The sequence below is a fragment of the Chionomys nivalis genome, chromosome 1 (assembly GCF_950005125.1).
Source record: "Chionomys nivalis chromosome 1, mChiNiv1.1, whole genome shotgun sequence".
Taxonomy (NCBI): domain Eukaryota; kingdom Metazoa; phylum Chordata; class Mammalia; order Rodentia; family Cricetidae; genus Chionomys; species Chionomys nivalis.
In genome coordinates, this window is record NC_080086.1 from 135538859 (window position 1) to 135558076 (window position 19218).

At 43.4% G+C, this 19218-nt stretch overlaps 1 protein-coding gene across 2 annotated transcripts in view; it reads left to right on the forward strand.

Moving 5' to 3' along the window:
• Rbks (ribokinase) overlaps positions 1-19218 on the forward strand; it is an 82394-nt gene that overhangs the window by 18466 nt on the left and 44710 nt on the right. For both annotated transcript variants that reach the window (XM_057771934.1, XM_057771943.1), the window contains exons 2-4: positions 5496-5628; positions 12813-12876; positions 14008-14070. In XM_057771934.1, the coding sequence (XP_057627917.1) occupies positions 5496-5628; positions 12813-12876; positions 14008-14070 (260 nt within the window). The remainder of the gene's footprint in view (positions 1-5495; positions 5629-12812; positions 12877-14007; positions 14071-19218) is intronic.

The window sequence follows — 19218 nt, forward strand, 5'->3', positions numbered from 1 at the left end:
CCTCACCCACCGTGTACATAGACACAGACCTCACCCACCGTGTACTATAGATGCAGACCTCACCCACCGTGTGCATAGACACAGACCTCACCCACCATGTACATAGACACAGACCTCACCCACCGTGTACTATAGATGCAGACCTCACCCACCGTGTACATAGACGCAGACCTCACCCACCGTGTACATAGACGCAGACCTCACCCACCGTGTACTATAGATGCAGACCTCACCCACCGTGTACTATAGATGCAGACCTCACCCACCGTGTACTATAGATGCAGACCTCACCACCATGTGCACAGACGCAGACCTCACCCACCATGTGCACAGACACAGACCTCACCCACCGTGTGCACAGACACAGACCTCACCCACCGTGTGCACAGACGCAGACCTCACCCACCGTGTGCACAGACGCAGACCTCACCCACAGTGTACTATAGATGCAGACCTCACCCACCGTGTACTATAGACGCTGACCTCACCCACCGTGTGCACAGACACAGACCATATGTTTATCCAGATCTTCGCTCCCTAGATTGTTATCCTTAGGCCCTGGTTAATAGAACCCATCCTTAGACAGATGTCACATCTTATGGTCTGCTGACCTCTGTGCTATCTCAGTCAGAGACCACATTAAATTCTAGGCCTTTTAACTACAGAGCCCACCCTCATGGTCACATGTACTTTGTAAGGAGTTTCTAAGTGTCCACACCTTAAGCTTTATTGTACACCAGGATTGGAATGATTGTTGCCTGGAAACCTTTTTCCAAGTTGTACTGTTTTAAATATGCTGGCAAAGAACCACTTGGTGTCAGACTCCCCAAGTCTGATCCAGGTTGACAAAGTCAATCTGAACTGAGTTTTCGTGCTCACTTCTTTGCAGTTTGCTTCCCTGCCTGGACATTTGCAGGCTCCCCCTCAATGGAGGAAGCAAGGGAAGGGCACGAGAGTCAAAGCAGGGAAGATAGGTGGGTGTGAGACAACTCGTGGGGGAAGGTGCTGAATGCCAAACCTGACTCTCTGAATTCAGTCCTCAGGACCCACACATTGGATAGAGAGTCCTTTGACCCCCACAGCCTGTCCTGAAGGATCAAAGCAGAGAAATGGAGATGTTCTCAGCCCTAGGCAAAGTGCATTAGTTGGTATCTGCAAGAAGCCAGTTGCTACCCACAAAGAACGGGAAGCTAGAAAATAGACAGAAAGACAAATGAATCTGAAAGAGTGACAAGTGGTATGCCATCATACAGAACAGTCTTCCTGCATGTGCCTAGGTACATAAGCTCTAACATAAAAGATGAAGGCCAGGCTGATAGCGTAGGCTATAACCCCAGCTCCCTGAGTGGTGGAAGCAGGAGAATTCAAGGACTACCTGAAGTATGGAACCAGCTCAGACTGAGTATGAGCCTGGAAGAACACTTGCCTAGCACATGTGAGGCCTTGTGTTCAACCCCGTACTGAAAACAGAAAGCGGTAGAATGTGAAGTTTCTGCTCCCCACCCTTCTGTGCCAGTGCCTCCATAAGCTCATTTTCTGTATGCTGCCCGCTCCTATGGAACCTAAGCAATTGCATAGTACATGAAGCTATTGCTATCAACCGCGGACTGTGTGTGTGATGATGGTCTCATCAGATGTTCCATCACTTAATGACAGCCACCTTGGTTAGTACAAGCTGACATTTGACAAACAACAAAACTCCTCATTTCTGGGGCTGGAGAGATGGCTCAGCGGTTAAGAGCATTGCCTGCTCTTCCAAAGGTCCTGAGTTCAATTCCCAGCAACCACATGGTGGCTCACAACCATCTGTAATGAGGCCTGGTGCCCTCTTCCGGCCTTCAGGCATACAAACAGAAAGAATATTGTATACATAATAAATAAATAAATAAATAAATAAATAAATAAATAAATAAAACTCCTCATTTCTCAGAATGTCCACTTGCCGTTAGCAAAGCACACCTGTACACATACCTTTTTCTCTTTAAAAGGCATGCCGAGCTTTTTCTGAGTTCTAGGGATTGAACTCAGGGCCTCACATGTACCAGGAAAGTTCTCCCCAACTGAGCTATGTGTAAAAGATATGACTCAGATCTTATATGAGGCTTGACTTTATCCCCTCGTCAACAGGATGATACTGCCCCATAGAAAGCACATCCGGAAGCACTAAGCCAACGCTTACTGAATCGTTGCATAAGCGAGTAAGCAATTGTGCGTTTTATAGTTACAACTCTTGCTTAGAGAAAAGGAATTATAGAGGCTGAAGAGATGGCCCAGAGGCTAAGAATGCTTGCTGCCAGACTCTGTCCTGACTCCCGCATTTGGCAGCTCACAACCACCTGTAACTCCAGCTTTGGGGGATCTGACAGCCTCTTCTGGCCTCTAAGGGCACCAGCATATACACACATAAATTTTAAAATGAAAGTAAATCTTTTAAAAAGGAGAGAGGGAGGGAAGGAGGGAGGGAGGGAGGAAGGAAAAGAGGAAGGGAGGGAGGGAGGGAGGGAGGGAGGGAGGGAGGGAGGGAGGGAGGGAGGGAGGGAGGGAGGGAAAGAAGGAAGGGAGGAAGGAAGGAAGGAAGGAAGGAAGGAAGGAAGGAAGGAAGGAAGGAAGGAAGGAAGGAAGGAAAGTTCTAAGCCAGGCATGAAGACACAGCCTCTAACTCTACCACATGGAAGATAGAGGCCAGAAGCCCAGGAGTTCAAGGCCAACTTCAGCTACAGAGTGAGTTCAAAGTCAGCATGTGCTAAGTGAGACTGTCTCAAAAAGGAAGAGGAGAGGGAAAAGAGAAAGAAAAGAATCCTGCTAAAATTTGGAGTGTAGTAGGCAAGATATGGCAAAACATGGGATTGATGTTAGACAGTCATATAGCCATGGCTGCTCGTTTCCTCCTCCACCCCATAATCAGCGCCTCACACCCCCAGTTCAGAAGCAGAATGGATGTTCTACAGAGGAAACGTGGAAAAGAGACAAAGTGAGTACCTCTTACCCTTCTGTTAAATGGCAGACTCTAGGTGCAGTGTGGAACACAGCAGTCCTGCTCTCTGTCCCCACACAGGGAACATTAACAACTGGAGACAGGAAGTGCTAAGGGCACAGGGAAGATGGAAAAGGAAGAAAAAAGAAAACAGGAAAGCGCCAAAGATGTGAAGTTTCAATGATTGATGAAATAATTCCACACTTGCTAATATCTGCTGTCTTGTGCTAATATTGCTAAGGGCTCTAGAGAGATGTTCCAGTGGGTAAGTGCACTGGTTGCTCTTCCAGAGGACTGGGGTTCAATTCCCAGCAACCTCATGACCACTCACAGCTGTCTGTAACTCCAGTCCCAGGGAATCTGATGCCACTTCTGGCCTTCACAGGCACTGCATGTACATGGTGCACAGACATATATACATACAGGCAACATTGGCACACATGAAAATAAAGGTTAATGTTCTTAAGAAATGACTCTACATCTAACCACCTGCTCCCACATCAAGTACGCATACATGCCACCGTGGTTCCACCACCCCCCAATTTGTGCATACACATCCCATAGTAACCTGGCAATGTAGGTCTCATGATTTCCCACAGGTGATAAAAGGGACACTTGATTCAAAGCAGTGACCCATGACCTAGATCTAAGAATAAATAGAGCTGAAGGCCTAAGTTCCTCCAAGCCGCAGTCTTGCTAATGAAGTTATTATACCTGCTCTAACCACGTTAGATATTCTTCTTTTTAAGGTTTGACTAGAACCGTTTGTAGCAGAGTCAATAGCCAAGAACTCACATCATTACTCCATCACATGGATTACTCACCGTGGCTGCTCAAAACAGAGTCCTGAAATGCTTAAGATTTCTGATGCAAATCAAAATCTCATCATCACTGTCATTGCTAAATTAAATGACAGGATAATAACATTACATTAAAACCGTTCTTCTCTTGATTGAGTACCTTTTTCAGAAGTGAACCTTTTAGATGTATATTTTTTTCATCAGTACTATAAATGCATGTAGAATCTGAGATAAAAATAGCATTGAAAAGAGGAGGAGTGGGATGTTTTCAAATTGTTGGTGAGTCTCTTGAATCTCAACCGTATTTGACAGTGCAGTGCTGGGGAGTGGAAGAGTCTTGGCTGATTTATTGACGGTTTTAGAAGCACACAGAGAGGCTCACGGGCTCATCTTGGTCTTTATTGAAACCATTGTGCATTCTGGCCTTAGTTCATGTCATCCCCCGCTATAAACAACCTGTTAGTGACCTGGAGGAATTGGCACTGTTCTGTCTCTCTCTTCTGACATAATATGGTGCTCATTTCACATATATCAAGCCTATTAATAAATACAATCTTATAATTTCCTCAAACAGCATAGATTCTCAGCTGATTTCCATTGGGAGCCTACTCGGCCTTTCTTTCCTACAAAAAGCAGATTCACTTCTGTGGTCCTATCTGCCGTCCTCGGCCCCTTCTTTGTGGTCAGGCAGTCAGACGTCCTCTTGCTTGGCCCTATGTTTGAAACTCCTACCATTTTGAAATCAGTCATTTCTTTCCATCCTTCAGAAGTTTTATTTCCTCAAATCTTGCCTTTGAAATTATGAAAATATTTACCTAGAACAAACGTCGTAATTTTTGCCTTGGGTAATACTGTCACCGTTGGCCATACCATTATGGTAAAGATCATGCTTGACTTCTTGGTTATGGTGAAGACCATGCTTAGCTTCTTGGTTATGGTTAAGATGGTGCTTAGCTTCTTGATTTTGGTGAAGATGGTGCTTAGCTTCTTGGTTATGGTGAAGACCATGCTTAGCTTCTTGAGATGCCAGTGGAAATGGAAACAAGAACAACTAGGAGCCGATAATAATTAAATCTGACTGATGAGTGACTAGGTTAAGGGGTGTACTTATCATTGATATGTTGCATAGTAAAAGTTACAGCCTAAACTTAGTACTTCAGGCTCCGTTGTTTTAAGCATGTGGTTGTTTTTTACATAGTGCATGAAATGGCATGGTATGCAGGAGGTGGAATCAAAGTCTGTTCCCACCCCACCCTCAAGTAAACAAAGAGGATTGTTTCAGCCTAGGGAATTGCTGCTTCCCTCTCCCCGTTAGGTCCTACACTTGACTACTCATTAGAATCGTGTATATCTCCTGCTTAAAGTGCGGGAGAAGCCCAGACACTTGGCTTCACTCCACCAGCTGAGTCCCACTGTGAATAGCGCTCGGGTTTGGTGTGAGCCGGGGACTGTCCCATGAATAAGCTCAATGCATGCAGACACCAGCTGTTCTTTGCGGTGCTGCTACAGCAGTGGCTGTGGAGAGAAGAGAGGAGTTCTCTGAAAGAGATGGGTTCTGTCTGTCAGGACCCAAACTGAAAGGAAAGGCTGTCTTCCTGGCGGCTGAGCCCCCTTAAGAGTCATCGAACCCTCGTGGATACCTTTCCGGGCTTCTAAGGCCTGCGTGTCCCCTGATTGCAGTTACCAACGAGCTTTGTTTTCTTCTCTTTAAATGATAATAGTCTTACTTCTCGCTTGCCAAAAACTGGAGAAACCATCCACGGACATAAGTTTTTCATTGGCTTTGGAGGGAAAGGTGCCAACCAGTGTGTCCAAGCTGCTCGGCTTGGAGCGAAGACGTCCATAGTCTGCAAGGTAAGCTTGAAACATAGGGGAGGGGTCCAGGGGGGTGGGGCTGGTTCATGCTCATCATTCTGTTCTCCTTCACCGTTGTACAATGAACACTTCACTGGGGATAGCGGAGCAGGCCTGTGCTACCAGCTACCCATGAAACTAATTACAAGTTTAGGGCCAGCTTGAGCTACATAGTGAGGCCCTCTCTAAAGAAATAGTAAGTTCAGCAATACTTAGTAATCTGCAATGGTTTGCGACTTCCACTACTAACCGGTTCCAGGACATCATTATTCGGAAGGGAACTCTTGTCCATTTACACAGTTTCTTCGCGTTTCCTCCTCCACCTGGAGCCCCAGAACCACCACGCTCCATTCTATCTCTATGAACCTATCAGTTCTGGAGACTATATAAATGGACTGTGTAATATAAGATTTCTGCTTCTGGCTTCTTCCATTGTTTTTGCGTTTGCTCCATTTCGTAGCATGTATCAGTATTACATCCTGGACAGTGGTCAAATAGTACCCTGTCTGTGGGTACACCATTGCTTCTCCATCAGTGAGTGCGCCAATGGGCTCCTGGACCTCTTCCACTTTCTGACTGTTTCAGAATAGCCCTTGGCTATGCTTGTGTGGCTTGCACTTGTTTGAATACCTGTTTTTAAGTCTTTTGAAAAATCTAAATAAGAGTGATTGGGCTTTCTTATGCTCTGTATGAGTGGATCCTCTGGCAAGTGGCAGTCCTCAGTTGAACTGATGCTGTACTCCCTGAACACAGCGAGCTTTAACCAACGTGTGCAATGCGAGAGGAATTAACCTGTGTCCCAGGCGTCTGCAGTCCACCTTCTAAACGGCCTGAGTCTCCCGTTTCAGCAGCTATCACCGCAGCAGCGCAGATCTGGGAGCACAGCCACTCACCACTAGCCATCATCTACTGCCATATTGTAATGGCGGTGGGATGTAGGCTTTAATAGCCACACATAGCAAATACCTTGGCAGACTTCTGTTTTCGGTGATATAAAGTATGTAACAGTCAGTAATCCTACTGAAATAACTTGGAAATAATTGTGTTTGGCTGTCAGAAGTTTCGAATTTTATATATTTCATATCATTTGAAAGTGGTAACATTGCTATTATGAGAAGGTGAAATCATGTGAGTTTAAATACAGGGAAAGTTAGGTTTTAATCTGCACAGCAGATGATAAGAAAAGCACAAAGAAACTTAGAAAAGATGTCTCTTGATTTTCAAAAAAAATCTGCAGAAATGTCATTTCCATTTCCACACAGCACTCTCCTCTCCGTAGGAGCCTTTCTGTGATGAGTAGGCTATGCAATTATCACTTCATCTGCTAATGAGCTGGGCTTCATTTCTGATCCATGACCACATATCATTCTCATGGCTGTTTGGTCAGAAACATCACAGGAAACAAAAGGTTCCAAATATGAACCCCTCTGCTCTGAAGATTTGGTCCCTAAGGACCAAATACAGTAATATAGCAATCAGGACATAATTATAATTCTAGAAATGGTGGCATTCTGAGAGAGGGCTTACAAAAAACTTTACACCTGACTTATCCCGTGCTTGACTGATGAGATCTAGGTCATGGCCCAGGGATGCTCACAGAGAGGGACTCAGGAACTGGGAAGAGCATGTGATTTCCTGGATGGCCAAAGCTGGACACAGAATTGGTATGGGAAGGTAGGCATCCAAAGTGACTGTCCTGAAACAAGGGGAGTTCCCTAGACCTGGGGCTGTAAAAGACACGGAGCACCTCCCCTCTTGGAAGCTTTATGCAAACTACTGGTGTAGCCTAAAGTCAAGATTGCATGTGTCCTGGGATCTCACCCTACGCTAAGATTTGGAGATTTTATTTTAGGACTGTGGAATTTGAGGCAAAGATAGAAAAACAAAATAGAAATCCATGAGTTGCAGAACTGAATTTGGGGGTTAACCGTGAGGAGCAGGCGGGAACTGTGCTCCAGTTGGGAGGGTGGTTGTTTCACCAAGGCTCGTGCCAGCACCTAAGTGATTCCGGATCATCTCCCATGCGCTTCTGGTCATCTCATGTTTGTTCCACACGGCTTAGTCTAGGTGTTTACACAGTGAAACGTAAGACAACTGGTTTCAAGCAAATCCCACCTAGGGTAATTTTACTTTTGTGCCTTGGAACCTAAGGCAGAGATTTATTTGAATACTGAAATTAAGAAAGCTGTGTGATAGTCCTAGTCTTCTTGTTTTATTGACTTACTTACCTACTTTTATTGTTTTGGTGTTGGGGAAGGAATACAGTCTTACAAATGTAAATGCCTTCTGCCTCTGAACATCACCACTAGTATGAAGCCTTTTTATTAACTGATTAATAAGGGGTTTCTCTTTGTAACCCGTATTAGCCTCCAGATCATAATCCTCCTGCCTCAGTTCCTGATGCTGGGATTATATGTATGTATCTCTTAGAATTCTTTTTTTTTGGGGGGGGGGGTATCAAGATATGGTTTCTCTTTGTAGCCCTGGCTGACCTAGAACTCACTCTGTAGATCACTCTGGCCTCGAACTCTCTCAGAGATTCATCTGCTCCTGCCTCCCAAGTGCCAGGATTAATAGACTTTTAAGCAAAAGTTATCCATCTTCATTATAGTTTTCCACTGTGTAGTATTGTGCTGTGTTGCATTTTTCTTTTCGGTTGTATGAGACGGGGTTCACTGGCCCTGAACTTGCTTACAATGTAGAAAGTCCTTCATTCCTCCTGCCTTTGCCTCTGTAAAGCTGGGGTTACAGATGTGCCCCAGCATTTACAACTTGCAGTATATGTTTGTTAGGCAAGTTAACACACTTGTTTTCTAGAAGTTTCTGAAAGATGACAAGTTCCAAATCCAAACCAAAATCGTTATAATAATCAAGATTAAAATGAACAGATGGAGCAAAAGAAAATCTGGTAGCGAATCCGCTGTCGTTCTCCAAGCAACGCTACCTTATGTATGCTGCACCTCAGCACACTAGATGCCAGGCTCTCCTGGGAAGCTCGGTGGCCCAGGAGAAACCAGGAAGGAGAGTTATCTGTAAAGATAACTGTGACAAAACATTACGCAAGAGTTACATCAGTGTTCATAGTGACGGATAGATACTGAAGCACTCAAGCAGTTAAGAATCATGTGTTTGGCATTCAGCTGCATCGCGTGCTAAGGCTAAAGTTCAGCGATAATTGGGGATGGTATTTTTGAAAATGAAAGCCTTCATCCCAAGGCAAAGAGCCTGCCGGGAGCTCTCTACAGACTTCGCCTGATTTGTGTAAATGTTTCCTCCACTTCTCCACTGGAGCCAAATGTTCAAGGTAAGACATTCCTTCTCAGCATCAGACACTGGCGAATGTCTGTGATCCCAGCGCTCTGGAGGCTAATGCAGAAGAACCAGCACCCGTGAGAAGCTACCCTACTGAGACCCCGTGCAATGTGACAAGCATGTGGATCTGATCTCAAAATATAAAACCTGTGGATCTGATCTCAATATATAGAACCCGTGTTTATTAAAAACGAAAGCAACCGGGTGGTGGTGGTACATGCCTTTAATCCCAGCAGAGGTTGGCGCAGCTCTGTGAGTTCAAGGCCAGCCTGGTCTACAGAGCAAGTTCCAAGACTGGCTACTGAGAAACCCTGTCTCAAGAAGTGGATGGGGTGGGGGTGGGGGGTAGGTGGACAGAATGGGAGGAGGGGAGGGAGTGAGAACTGGGATTGGTATGTAAAATGAAAAAAGATAATTTGTTTTCTTTTTAAAAAATAAAAATAACCAGACATTCTGGTGTTCATCCCCACACTGGAGAGGCTAAGGCCAAGACAGAAGGAGCCATGGGGCTCACTAGCCAGCCAACCTAGCCAAACTGGAAAGTTCTAAGCCAGTAAGAGACAATGCCACAAACAACATGAATACTGTCCCAAAAGGATGACACCTAAAGTTGACCTCTGGCCTTCACATGCATGCACACAGCATGCATACATGTGTGTGTCCTCATGTGCGCACACACTCACAAAGGGAGATAAAGAAGAAACATCAAACATTGACAACAAGAACCATGTTAAAGCAAGAGCTCAAGATGCAGGGGCCCACTGGGAGCCCAGAGCTGCGTTATGTGTGGATGTGAGGAGACCACAAGCAGACATGGACCCCAGGGACCAAACCAGGAACCAGCACACTAGGTGACCTAAAGAGATTGTATGAGTTTGCTTCCTACAAATGTAAAACTCACTCACTCCTAATGCAGGTAATCTCCATTAGAAAGGTCAGGCAGGAAGTCCAGAAACAAAGGGCACAGCAGGTTAGGACAGTGCCACTCAAAAGTCTACTCCTCAGGTCAGTGCCATGCTCAGTCTGTCTCCAGTCTAGACAGTACAGAAACCAGAAGTAAACAGAATGATTTATAGCAACTTAAGACTAAATTTTTACAGTCACTGAATTTAATAGCAATAATAAATGAGATACTCTTTTTGCTTTTATTGCATTGTTTTTCTATTTTACAAATTGTTAATCTGTACTGTGTGTAAACAAGGAAAACAGTAAGTGTGGGGTTGAGGGGCTTCAAGTAAGAGAGCTTGAAGAGCAAGAGAGCTTGAGAATACCTTCATAACGAGAAGACCCTTTCTGTGCAAGATCACCGGGTCCTGAGAATTGCCCTGGCTTACTTCTTTGTCGAAGCTGCCTTTGCCTCCTCTCTGCTGGAGCAGGCTGCACAGACAGACTGCCTCAGATCATGTGCAGTTACAGGAACAGCCCTCAAGACAAGAGCCCTGCTATAACAAAGCCTTGTCAGCACCAAGCCTTGTCTGCAGCCACAACAGAATACTCCAGTGCTCATGGTCACATCCCTTCAGGAATAAGATAGGTCCAAGAAAATAAACTGGAGGGTAACTGAGATGATGTGATGCTAATGGGCCAACTTCCATGTGCCGGGCTTTGGGAAGGACAATATATTTCAAGCCAGCATAACTCCAAGTTTTAGGAAGCCCCAGTGGACAAATATGGAGTTGCAAACAGTGTACGATGGCATTGAGTTATGGCAGTGATCAGGAATCTGTGTAGGAGGTCTGGAAATGAGAGGACTAATGGGAGCCAAAAGAAGGAAGGTAGACGTAAGCTGGTGCTTGAAAAACAGGTACAATTTGAGTAGGTGGAGGAGAGAAGAATGGACTCCCAAGTTCTCAGAAGTAAAGGCGAGGAAATAAACACGAGCATATTGTACGCACGCTGTGTTCTAACGCAGTCAAGTGACGAGGTCAAGTTAATAATGACTTTCTACTCACAGCTCCGAAAATAAAATCTAATTATTTCTGGCCAAAAGTGAATTTTAGAAAGTTAGAAACAAAAAAACAAGGGGAACAAACCTGCAGTACTTCTAACTGAGCAGGGTCCAGGAAACGCAGGCCAAAGAAATCTCTGCTGCTCTATTCTATCTGGTGGCCATGCGTCCCCATCTCCACTCATCTGGTCTCCCTCCGGAGCACGCCCGGGGATGTATTCTCACCTTCATCTCCATCTCCTCAGCACACACAAGGCTTTACGGTCCTCTCCCAGCCCTAGATTCTTGTACTTGGACCACACACTGTAGTCACCTCCCAGTGCAGAGCCACCTGCAGAGTGTGGTTTAACTGAGAGTATGACCAGACCAGCGCATTGGGATGTTGAAAGTCCTTGGGAGATAGTCATGTGCAGCCAATGTTGAGAACCGTTGGTTTCCTGCCTGCCAGGGAGAACTCACACCAATTCCACCCTCCAGCCTGGCTCAGATGGAACAATTTGAGGCAAAATGCAAAGAATTTTAATTAGCTTGATAATGGAAGAACTGAAATAAGACTCCAAGTTCTCTGACTCCCATATGCACCATTTGCCTCCTGGCCAAGATGCTTACATTTAAATTTTTCTTGTCAATTTGATGGCCAAAGTGTGACTGGGAAGCAGAAGCCTCCCGATATTCCTTTGTCTTTATTAGGCCCGTCAGCATTTTCTACCTGCTTCCCTTGTGAGGATCCCATTTGTCTTACACACTGTGCTCTTTTGGGTCCATTCATTGAGCCCTCAGTCGCAAGAAATAAACAAAAACCTTTTCTAAGGGTCTACTGTAACTTCTTAATAATTTCTAATAACTTCGGTTTGAGCCAAAAAAAAAAAAAGGAAAAAGATTAGGAAATGTATACTTCTTGTAACACTGGAGGGGGAAGGGACAAGTAGGTCTCAGTAGGTAACCCAGGAAGTCCTTGAATTTGTCCTTCCTCCAGCCTCCACCTGCTGAGTACTCAGCAGGCTCCACCGTGCCCAGATCTCAAGCTTATTTTAACTATTGCTTTAATTTGTTGAGATTATAATTATACCCCTTTTCCTCCCTCCAAGCCTTCCCAGAAGCCCCTCCCTGCTCGCTTTGAAATTCATGACCCTTTCTCATTGTTGTTACATACATGTATGTGTGTGTTTATATATTCGTGAATTCATAAGTACAGTCTGCCCAATTTGTGTACTGTTTCTGTGTGTATCATCTTTCAGGGCTGACTATTTGGCACTGGATAACCAGCTGGTGTGCTCTTCCCTGGGAAAGACTCTTCTTCTCAGTGGTGGCCATAGTTCTTCGTGTACGATTGAGGCCCTGTGGCCTTTTCCCAGCCACATTAGCATGAGATCTTAACCTTTGTCAAAGAAAGTCCAGAGATATAAATGAATGGTAAATGCTTACAAGGCTTGAAGGTGAAGAATTACAAAAGACATATTTCAAAAAAACCAAAGCATCGCCTGGGCCATGTATCCAACTGTCACGCAGTTTTGCCTTCAATAAACCGATACTGGGATGGAGAGAGCCCAGCAGTGAGAGAGAGCACTGACTTCTCTCGCAGAGGACCCAAGTTCAGTTCCCAGCACCCACCAGGCCACTGGCAACCATTTGTTACTCCTGCCCTAAGAGATCTGAGGCTTTCTTCTGGTCCCCCTCGGGCACTAGCACACAGGGGGTATCAGGCGTACATGCTTCGTGCGTTAGGTGAGATGTAAGTGAAACAGGGTTACAGAACATCCTTTGGGCTGAAATCAAGTCTAGCATCTTACATTAAGATTAATTAGTTAGTACTTATGAAGTACCATGCAGATATGCCCTTTTAAAATGCTAAATATCCTAAAATCTACATTGTAACATTTTACTAAATGTAAAAGATCTAATGTTCATCATCTCTTTGGTACAGGTTGGCAAAGATTCTTTTGGCAATGATTACATAGAAAATTTAAAACAGAATCATATTTCTACAGGTAAAATTTCACCTTTTAAAACGTTTTTAACTGCTGAGCTATCTCTCTAGTTCTATGTTTATAACTTTCTTTAGGAATTTAATCTTATTTTGGTTTGGTTTTACTTTTCTGAGAAAGGGTCTTAGTATATAGCCTTGGCTGAGCTGGTGTTCACTATGTAGCCTATACTAGCCTCGAACTCAAGGCAGTCCTCCTGCCTCAACCTCCTGAGTGTGAAGATTATAGACATGTGGCACCACACCTGACTTACTGTTTATAACTTTCTTCTGCAATCTTTTTGGGAAAACTGAAAGCTAAATATAATTATCAGGTCCTCCCCTGGTGGCGAGAAGCCACGCGCCACTTTGTCTAATTCTTTCTTGTACGTTCCTCCAGACAGGAATGAAATCCTGGGAGGTCACAGATCTTCATTCAAAGGCCATGAGGGAGGTGACAAGGAAAACCAGGTGCTATATTCATAAAGGGTGTTTTAAGAGAGGTCATTGGATGTCATAGCTGACAGCCCTCACAGAAGCTGTCAAGGGTGGAAACCCAAGTCACAGAAGGAAAATCAAAGACCAGCAAGGCTGGGGTTTTTCCATAGGTCCCAGCTAGTCGGGACTGTATCCAGGACTAGATCAGGTCTTCTGTCTCCAATTCAGAGCTCTCTGCTGCTACCGGAGACTGCCTGGTGAACATAAGTCTCCATGTCAGACCACAGTTCACGGTGAGATACAAAGCTTATGAAAATGAAGAAAGTCAAACAAGTTCATTTTTTAAATGTTTAACCTTTTGTTTTTTGTCTCAAGTCTGTCATGTTTTTTTACAGTGAGGAAAAGAAGTATGTTGTTCTTAAAAAATGCATATGTATACAACTGTGCATGGTGTTAAGGAGTAGTAGGTGTAGGTAGTTTGATGGGTCATTACTAATGCAAAGAAATGGTGCTACTAACCGTAAAGATGCCGGGTTTCCTCATTGTATAGGTGATGGGTATAAATTAGCACTAATTACTTATTTTTTTTAAACTCATTCCAGATGGTTAAAGGTTAAAAAGTGTTTCCAAGAATTAGTTTCACATTGAAATTGTTCAAATAAATTATCCATGCCAGGCTGTATATTATGTGATTGTAATTTTCTTCCTTTTCTTGTAGAATTTACATATCAGACCAGAGATGCTGCAACAGGAGCTGCTTCTATAATTGTCAATGATGAAGGTATGTGCTTCACACGCGAGTGTCACCGCCTGGAACAGACAGCTCACTTCCAGAACTAGGTTGGAAGCAACAATTGTTCCCTAGTCTTCCGGCCTCTTAGCACACCCGCTGCTCCATGACCTTGAGGTGTGGCTGTTCCAATCCAAATAAAAACATTTCCCTTAAATTATGTTCCCCACCTTGATCATATGTAAAATACTCCATCTAGTATATATGAAGCATATATAGAGATACTTCCAAATATGATCTTTGTCCTGTCATGCCCCCTTTACCCTTCACGGGAGCTTGGAACTGATATGTGTATCTCAGAACAGTCAAGTACTTGGAACTGATATGTGTATCCCAGAACAGTCAAGTACTTACCTGTCATTTCCACTAAGTAAATAAATGTAAATGGGTGCAAAACAAAGTTTGACAGATCATATTTATAGATTATTTACTGGGCAAATGGCAGCAAGCAATTACTTCTAACTTATCATTAGTATTCAGTTTTGTCTTTAAGCAGCAATCAAACCTCAAAAGTCAATGTACATAGTTCTGCCATAGTTAGAACATTTCTCTTTAAAAGCAGTAACCACAGCTAGGCGTGGTGGCAGATCTCTGTGAATTTGAGGCCAGCCTCGTCTACTCGGCATTCCAGGAAAGCCAGGGCTACACAGTGAGACCCTGTCTCAAACAAATAAAACAAAACCCAGCAATGACTTTCAAATTGAGATTTCATAATCTACCGACTGTTCTAAGTGTAAAAATTTCTAGATTGAGTTTTTTATTTTAAATTAAGGTCTATATTTGGAAAGACAAGGCATCCCTGGGGTATGTAGAATAGAACCTAGTGCATTGTGGGATATGTTAGGATCTGTAACAAGGTCTGATTTATATAGTGGTTCTCCCTTATCCTTAGAGCTGGGGTTCTCAACCTTCCTAAAGCTGCGACCCTTTAATACAGTTCCTCATGTTGTGGTGACCCCAACCATAAAATTATTTCATTTATACTTCATAACTGTAATTTTGCTATGTTATGAATTGTAATATCTGATATGCGATCCCAAAAGGGTTGACCCCACAGGTTGAGATCCACTGCCATAAAGGAATACATTTTAAGACCGCCAAGAATCCTGATCTCTCTATTCTTGTATGTATATCCCTATAGTAAAGTTAGTTTATAAATTAGAGACTGTAAGAGATTTACAATAGTAATAATAAAATAGAATGTTTATAACAATACAGTATAATGAATGTATGTCAGTGTAATCTATCTTAGAAGATCTTATTGTTCTGCAGTTGGCTTTCACGTGATGATGTGAGGTGCCATGACACCTACATGATGAAAGCGAGTGAGGCGGATGACACGGACATTCTGCTGTAGCATTGTGCTGCTGTGCAGAGCTTCAAATGAACACAAGAACTGCACCATCTAAGCAGCCCGTCTGATAATCAAGAGGGCTATCTAAGTGGTCACCTAGTAGGGAGTGCATACACAGGCAGTGTCTACATGTTGTGGTAGGGAGTGCATACACAGGCAGTGTCTACATGCAGTGGTAGGGAGTGCATACACAGGCAGTGTCTACATGCTGTGGTAGGGAGTGCATACACAGGCAGTGTCTACATGTTGTGGTAGGGAGTGCATACACAGGCAGTGTCTACATGCTGTGGTAGGGAGTGCATACACAGGCAGTGTCTACATGTTGTGGTAGGGAGTGCATACACAGGCAGTGTCTACATGCTAGGGTAGGGAGTGCATACACAGGCAGTGTCTACATGCTAGGGTAGGGAGTGCATACACAGGCAGTGTCTACATGCTGTGGTAGGGAGTGCATACACAGGCAGTGTCTACATGGTATGTTGGACGAAGAGATGACTCACAGCCCAGGTGAGACAGAATCAGATGGCGTGAAATTTCATCGTGCTATCCAAAGAGGCACGCAATTTGAGACATGTTAAATTTTTCATTTCAGGAATCATTCGTTCAATATTTCTACATAATATCAATAATATTTTCCATTTAGCATATTGACTACATATATACTTTTTTAAGAGGGAAGTTATTTGTACCCTAGGCTCACTTTGAACTCAGTGACATCCTGTCCAGCCTTCTGAGTGCTGGGATTTCAGGCAGCTGGTTTGTTTCTTTCGGGGTTGGTTTCTTTGTTTTTTGTTTGCTTTGAGACAAAGGTGTCATATACTCCAGGATGGCTTTGAACTTCTGATCCTCCTGCCTACATCTTTCAGGTAGTGGGATCACAGACATGTTTCACCGTGCCCAATTTATGCAGTGCTAAGGACCAAATCTGGGCTTCGTGCAAGATAGGCAAGCACTGGACCAACTTGAGCCTCATCCAGCCCCTGATAGTATACTTCAGCATGACCATTTTAGGTCGTGATCCAGCGTTTTCATCTCAACTTCAGCAGTGCTAAAATTGCAGTAGTAAAGACACTGGGTTAAGTTCTCATTATGACCATAGAACACACATTCGTTACATTAAGCTATGTCATCAATAGTGATTTTTGCCAAAAGCAGGTTATTCCTGATCTTAAACTTCATGTTGTTTTCTAGGAATGACTTCAGTTTTTCTTTCTTCCTTTCCTATGAACCAAAATCTTCATTTTCAATTCAAAATTTAGCAGTATATATGAACACCTATTATGGTAAGCCTGGTTTATAATGAGGTAATATCCTGGGATGTAGACTGTGCAGGACACAGCAGCACAAGTCTGTTATCCAAGCACTCTGAGGCTCACACAGGAAGATTACAAGGAGCTCAAGGCCAGCCTAGACTACAGAGAGAAACCATCTAAAAATAAGAATAAATATGGAGAAGTGGAACAATCAGCTCCTTCAAATGAAGGGGCAAGAGTGTCAGACAAAGTGCTGAGCGTTATTTTGGCTCGTTAAATTTAAGGCATGATTGAGCTAGTCACATGTCTGTCTTTGGACAGCTTTGGTCTTAGGCTTGTCCTTCAGCCACGAAAGTCCGTCTAGAAAGGCATAGTGCATCACGCTACAGTTGACTCCAGCAGAGGAATGAGGTCATTGCGAGGGAAAAGACGGAGAGATGCAGTCTTTCAGCACATGGACTCCTTGCATTTTTCCAAGACTGAGGTTGAGCCTGTGCAGAGCCATCCCCACTTTATTGAGTTTTCCTCGTAGCCAACAAACACATGTGGTAAGACGATAGGCTAGGGACGGGTCTGTGTGGAGAGGTAGTTTTAGGTCATGTCTACACACGATCTGCACAAGCAGCCTGCAGCACCGAAAAGTGCTGCTACAGCTCATTCCCTTAGAGCTGTGCTGTCCAATGGGAATAAAATGCAAGCCACAGGCAGTTTTTAAATCGTCCAGGAACCGTGTTTTTAAAAGAAAAAAGAGAAATAGGTAAATTTAATTTTGACAATATATGTTAACCCAATATATCCAAAATATTATCATTTCAACATGTAGTTGAATTTATTTTAAAATTAAAAACTTTTCAGTGTGCTTTTACAAAATTAGATTAGTCAGAGAGATGGCTCAGCAGGTAAAGATGCCTGCTGCCAAGGCTGCCAACATGAGTTGCATCCCTAGACCCATGTGATAGAAGGAGAAAGGCAACTCCCACAATTGTCCTGACCTCTACATGTGTTCTGTAGCACACAATATCCGCAATACCCACGTGTGCACACACACACATACACTCATAAATAAATAAATAAATAAATAAATAAATAAATAAATAAATGTTTAAAAAGTGTGAGATATGTAACTTCTGTTCTTTGCACTAAACTTGAAGCCATTGTGTATTTTCTATCCAAAGCGCATCTCAGTTCAGACCAGCAATATTTCAGGTGTCAGTAACACATGTACTATTGTGAATCCAACACTGGACAGCACACCTCTTAAGAGTTCATTTTTCAGGTGCTGGCAAGAGAGTTCAGTCATCACAGTACTTTAAAAGACCGGAGTTCAATTCCCAAAACTCAAATTGAAGAAGAAGAAGAATTTAAAAAAACAAACAAAACACAAAACAAAATCTGAGCATGAGAGCACATGATTGCAATCCCAGCTCTGATGTCTGGGGCTCACTTAGTCTACTTGACAAACTCCAGGCCAGTCAAAGACCCTGTCTCAAAAGATAAGATTTCTTTAAAGGGCAGCTGGTGAAGAACAACATTTGTTTCTCCTCTGCCCTCCCCAAACACTCGCGTGCGCGCGCACACACATGCATGCACACACACATACACATGCACACACACACCCCATTTGTCTGCAGATAAGGAGCATTACACCCCCTCCTGTGTGGGTGTATATAAGGATTATAGAGAGTGGGTCCAGGTGCTAGGAGTGTATCAGATCCTTGGCTGAATTCTTTGTTTGATCTCTACAGTACAGGCCAAATAAAGTTAGAGATTGCCTATCTCATATTTTCTGTCTTTTAGATATAAAAAAATGTGTTCAGAGTAACAAGGTCACTTTTGGAAAACACGGCACACACATGAACTGTTCATATACAGTAGAGCATTTGATTAAATCATTCTGCAGGGTTATTCCTACCTATATTCATCTCTATGGAACCCATCATTTAGAATCCACAATCTTTACCATATGCATGTATTAGTCCTTTCACATAAAAGAAATTATCAAAGTAGGTTACATATAATTTCTCAACTATTATTCTTTATATGTAAGAATATCAGTAAGGAAAAGGAGCTTAAGATTTTCTTCAAGGTGATCATTGGGCAGGAGAGATGGCTCAGCAGGCAGATCCCTGGAGACATGAGTTTTGTTCCTGAAACCACATGGCAGGAGGAAGGAATCCTATGACCTCCACATATCCCCACGGGATGCAGGCACACACACTCACAAAATAAATAAATACGTGTAAAATGATTAAGTTCTCATAGTAAATCAGGTATAGTGGTTTGTACCCATAGTCCCACCTACCTACGCGGGAAGGTGCGGCAGGAGCTCTTAAGCCCAGATGCTCAAGGCCAGCCTGGAAAACATAGCAAGATCCTATATCCTTTAAAAAGAAAAAATTAGAATATTATGAATCTCACAGAAATAGTGCCAAAAAATGCATTTGGAACATAATAACTAAACCCGAATGTCCTGGAAATGTTAAGATTAACTCTTCTAACGTGTTCTGTGTAATGACTTCAGAGGATTGCTCT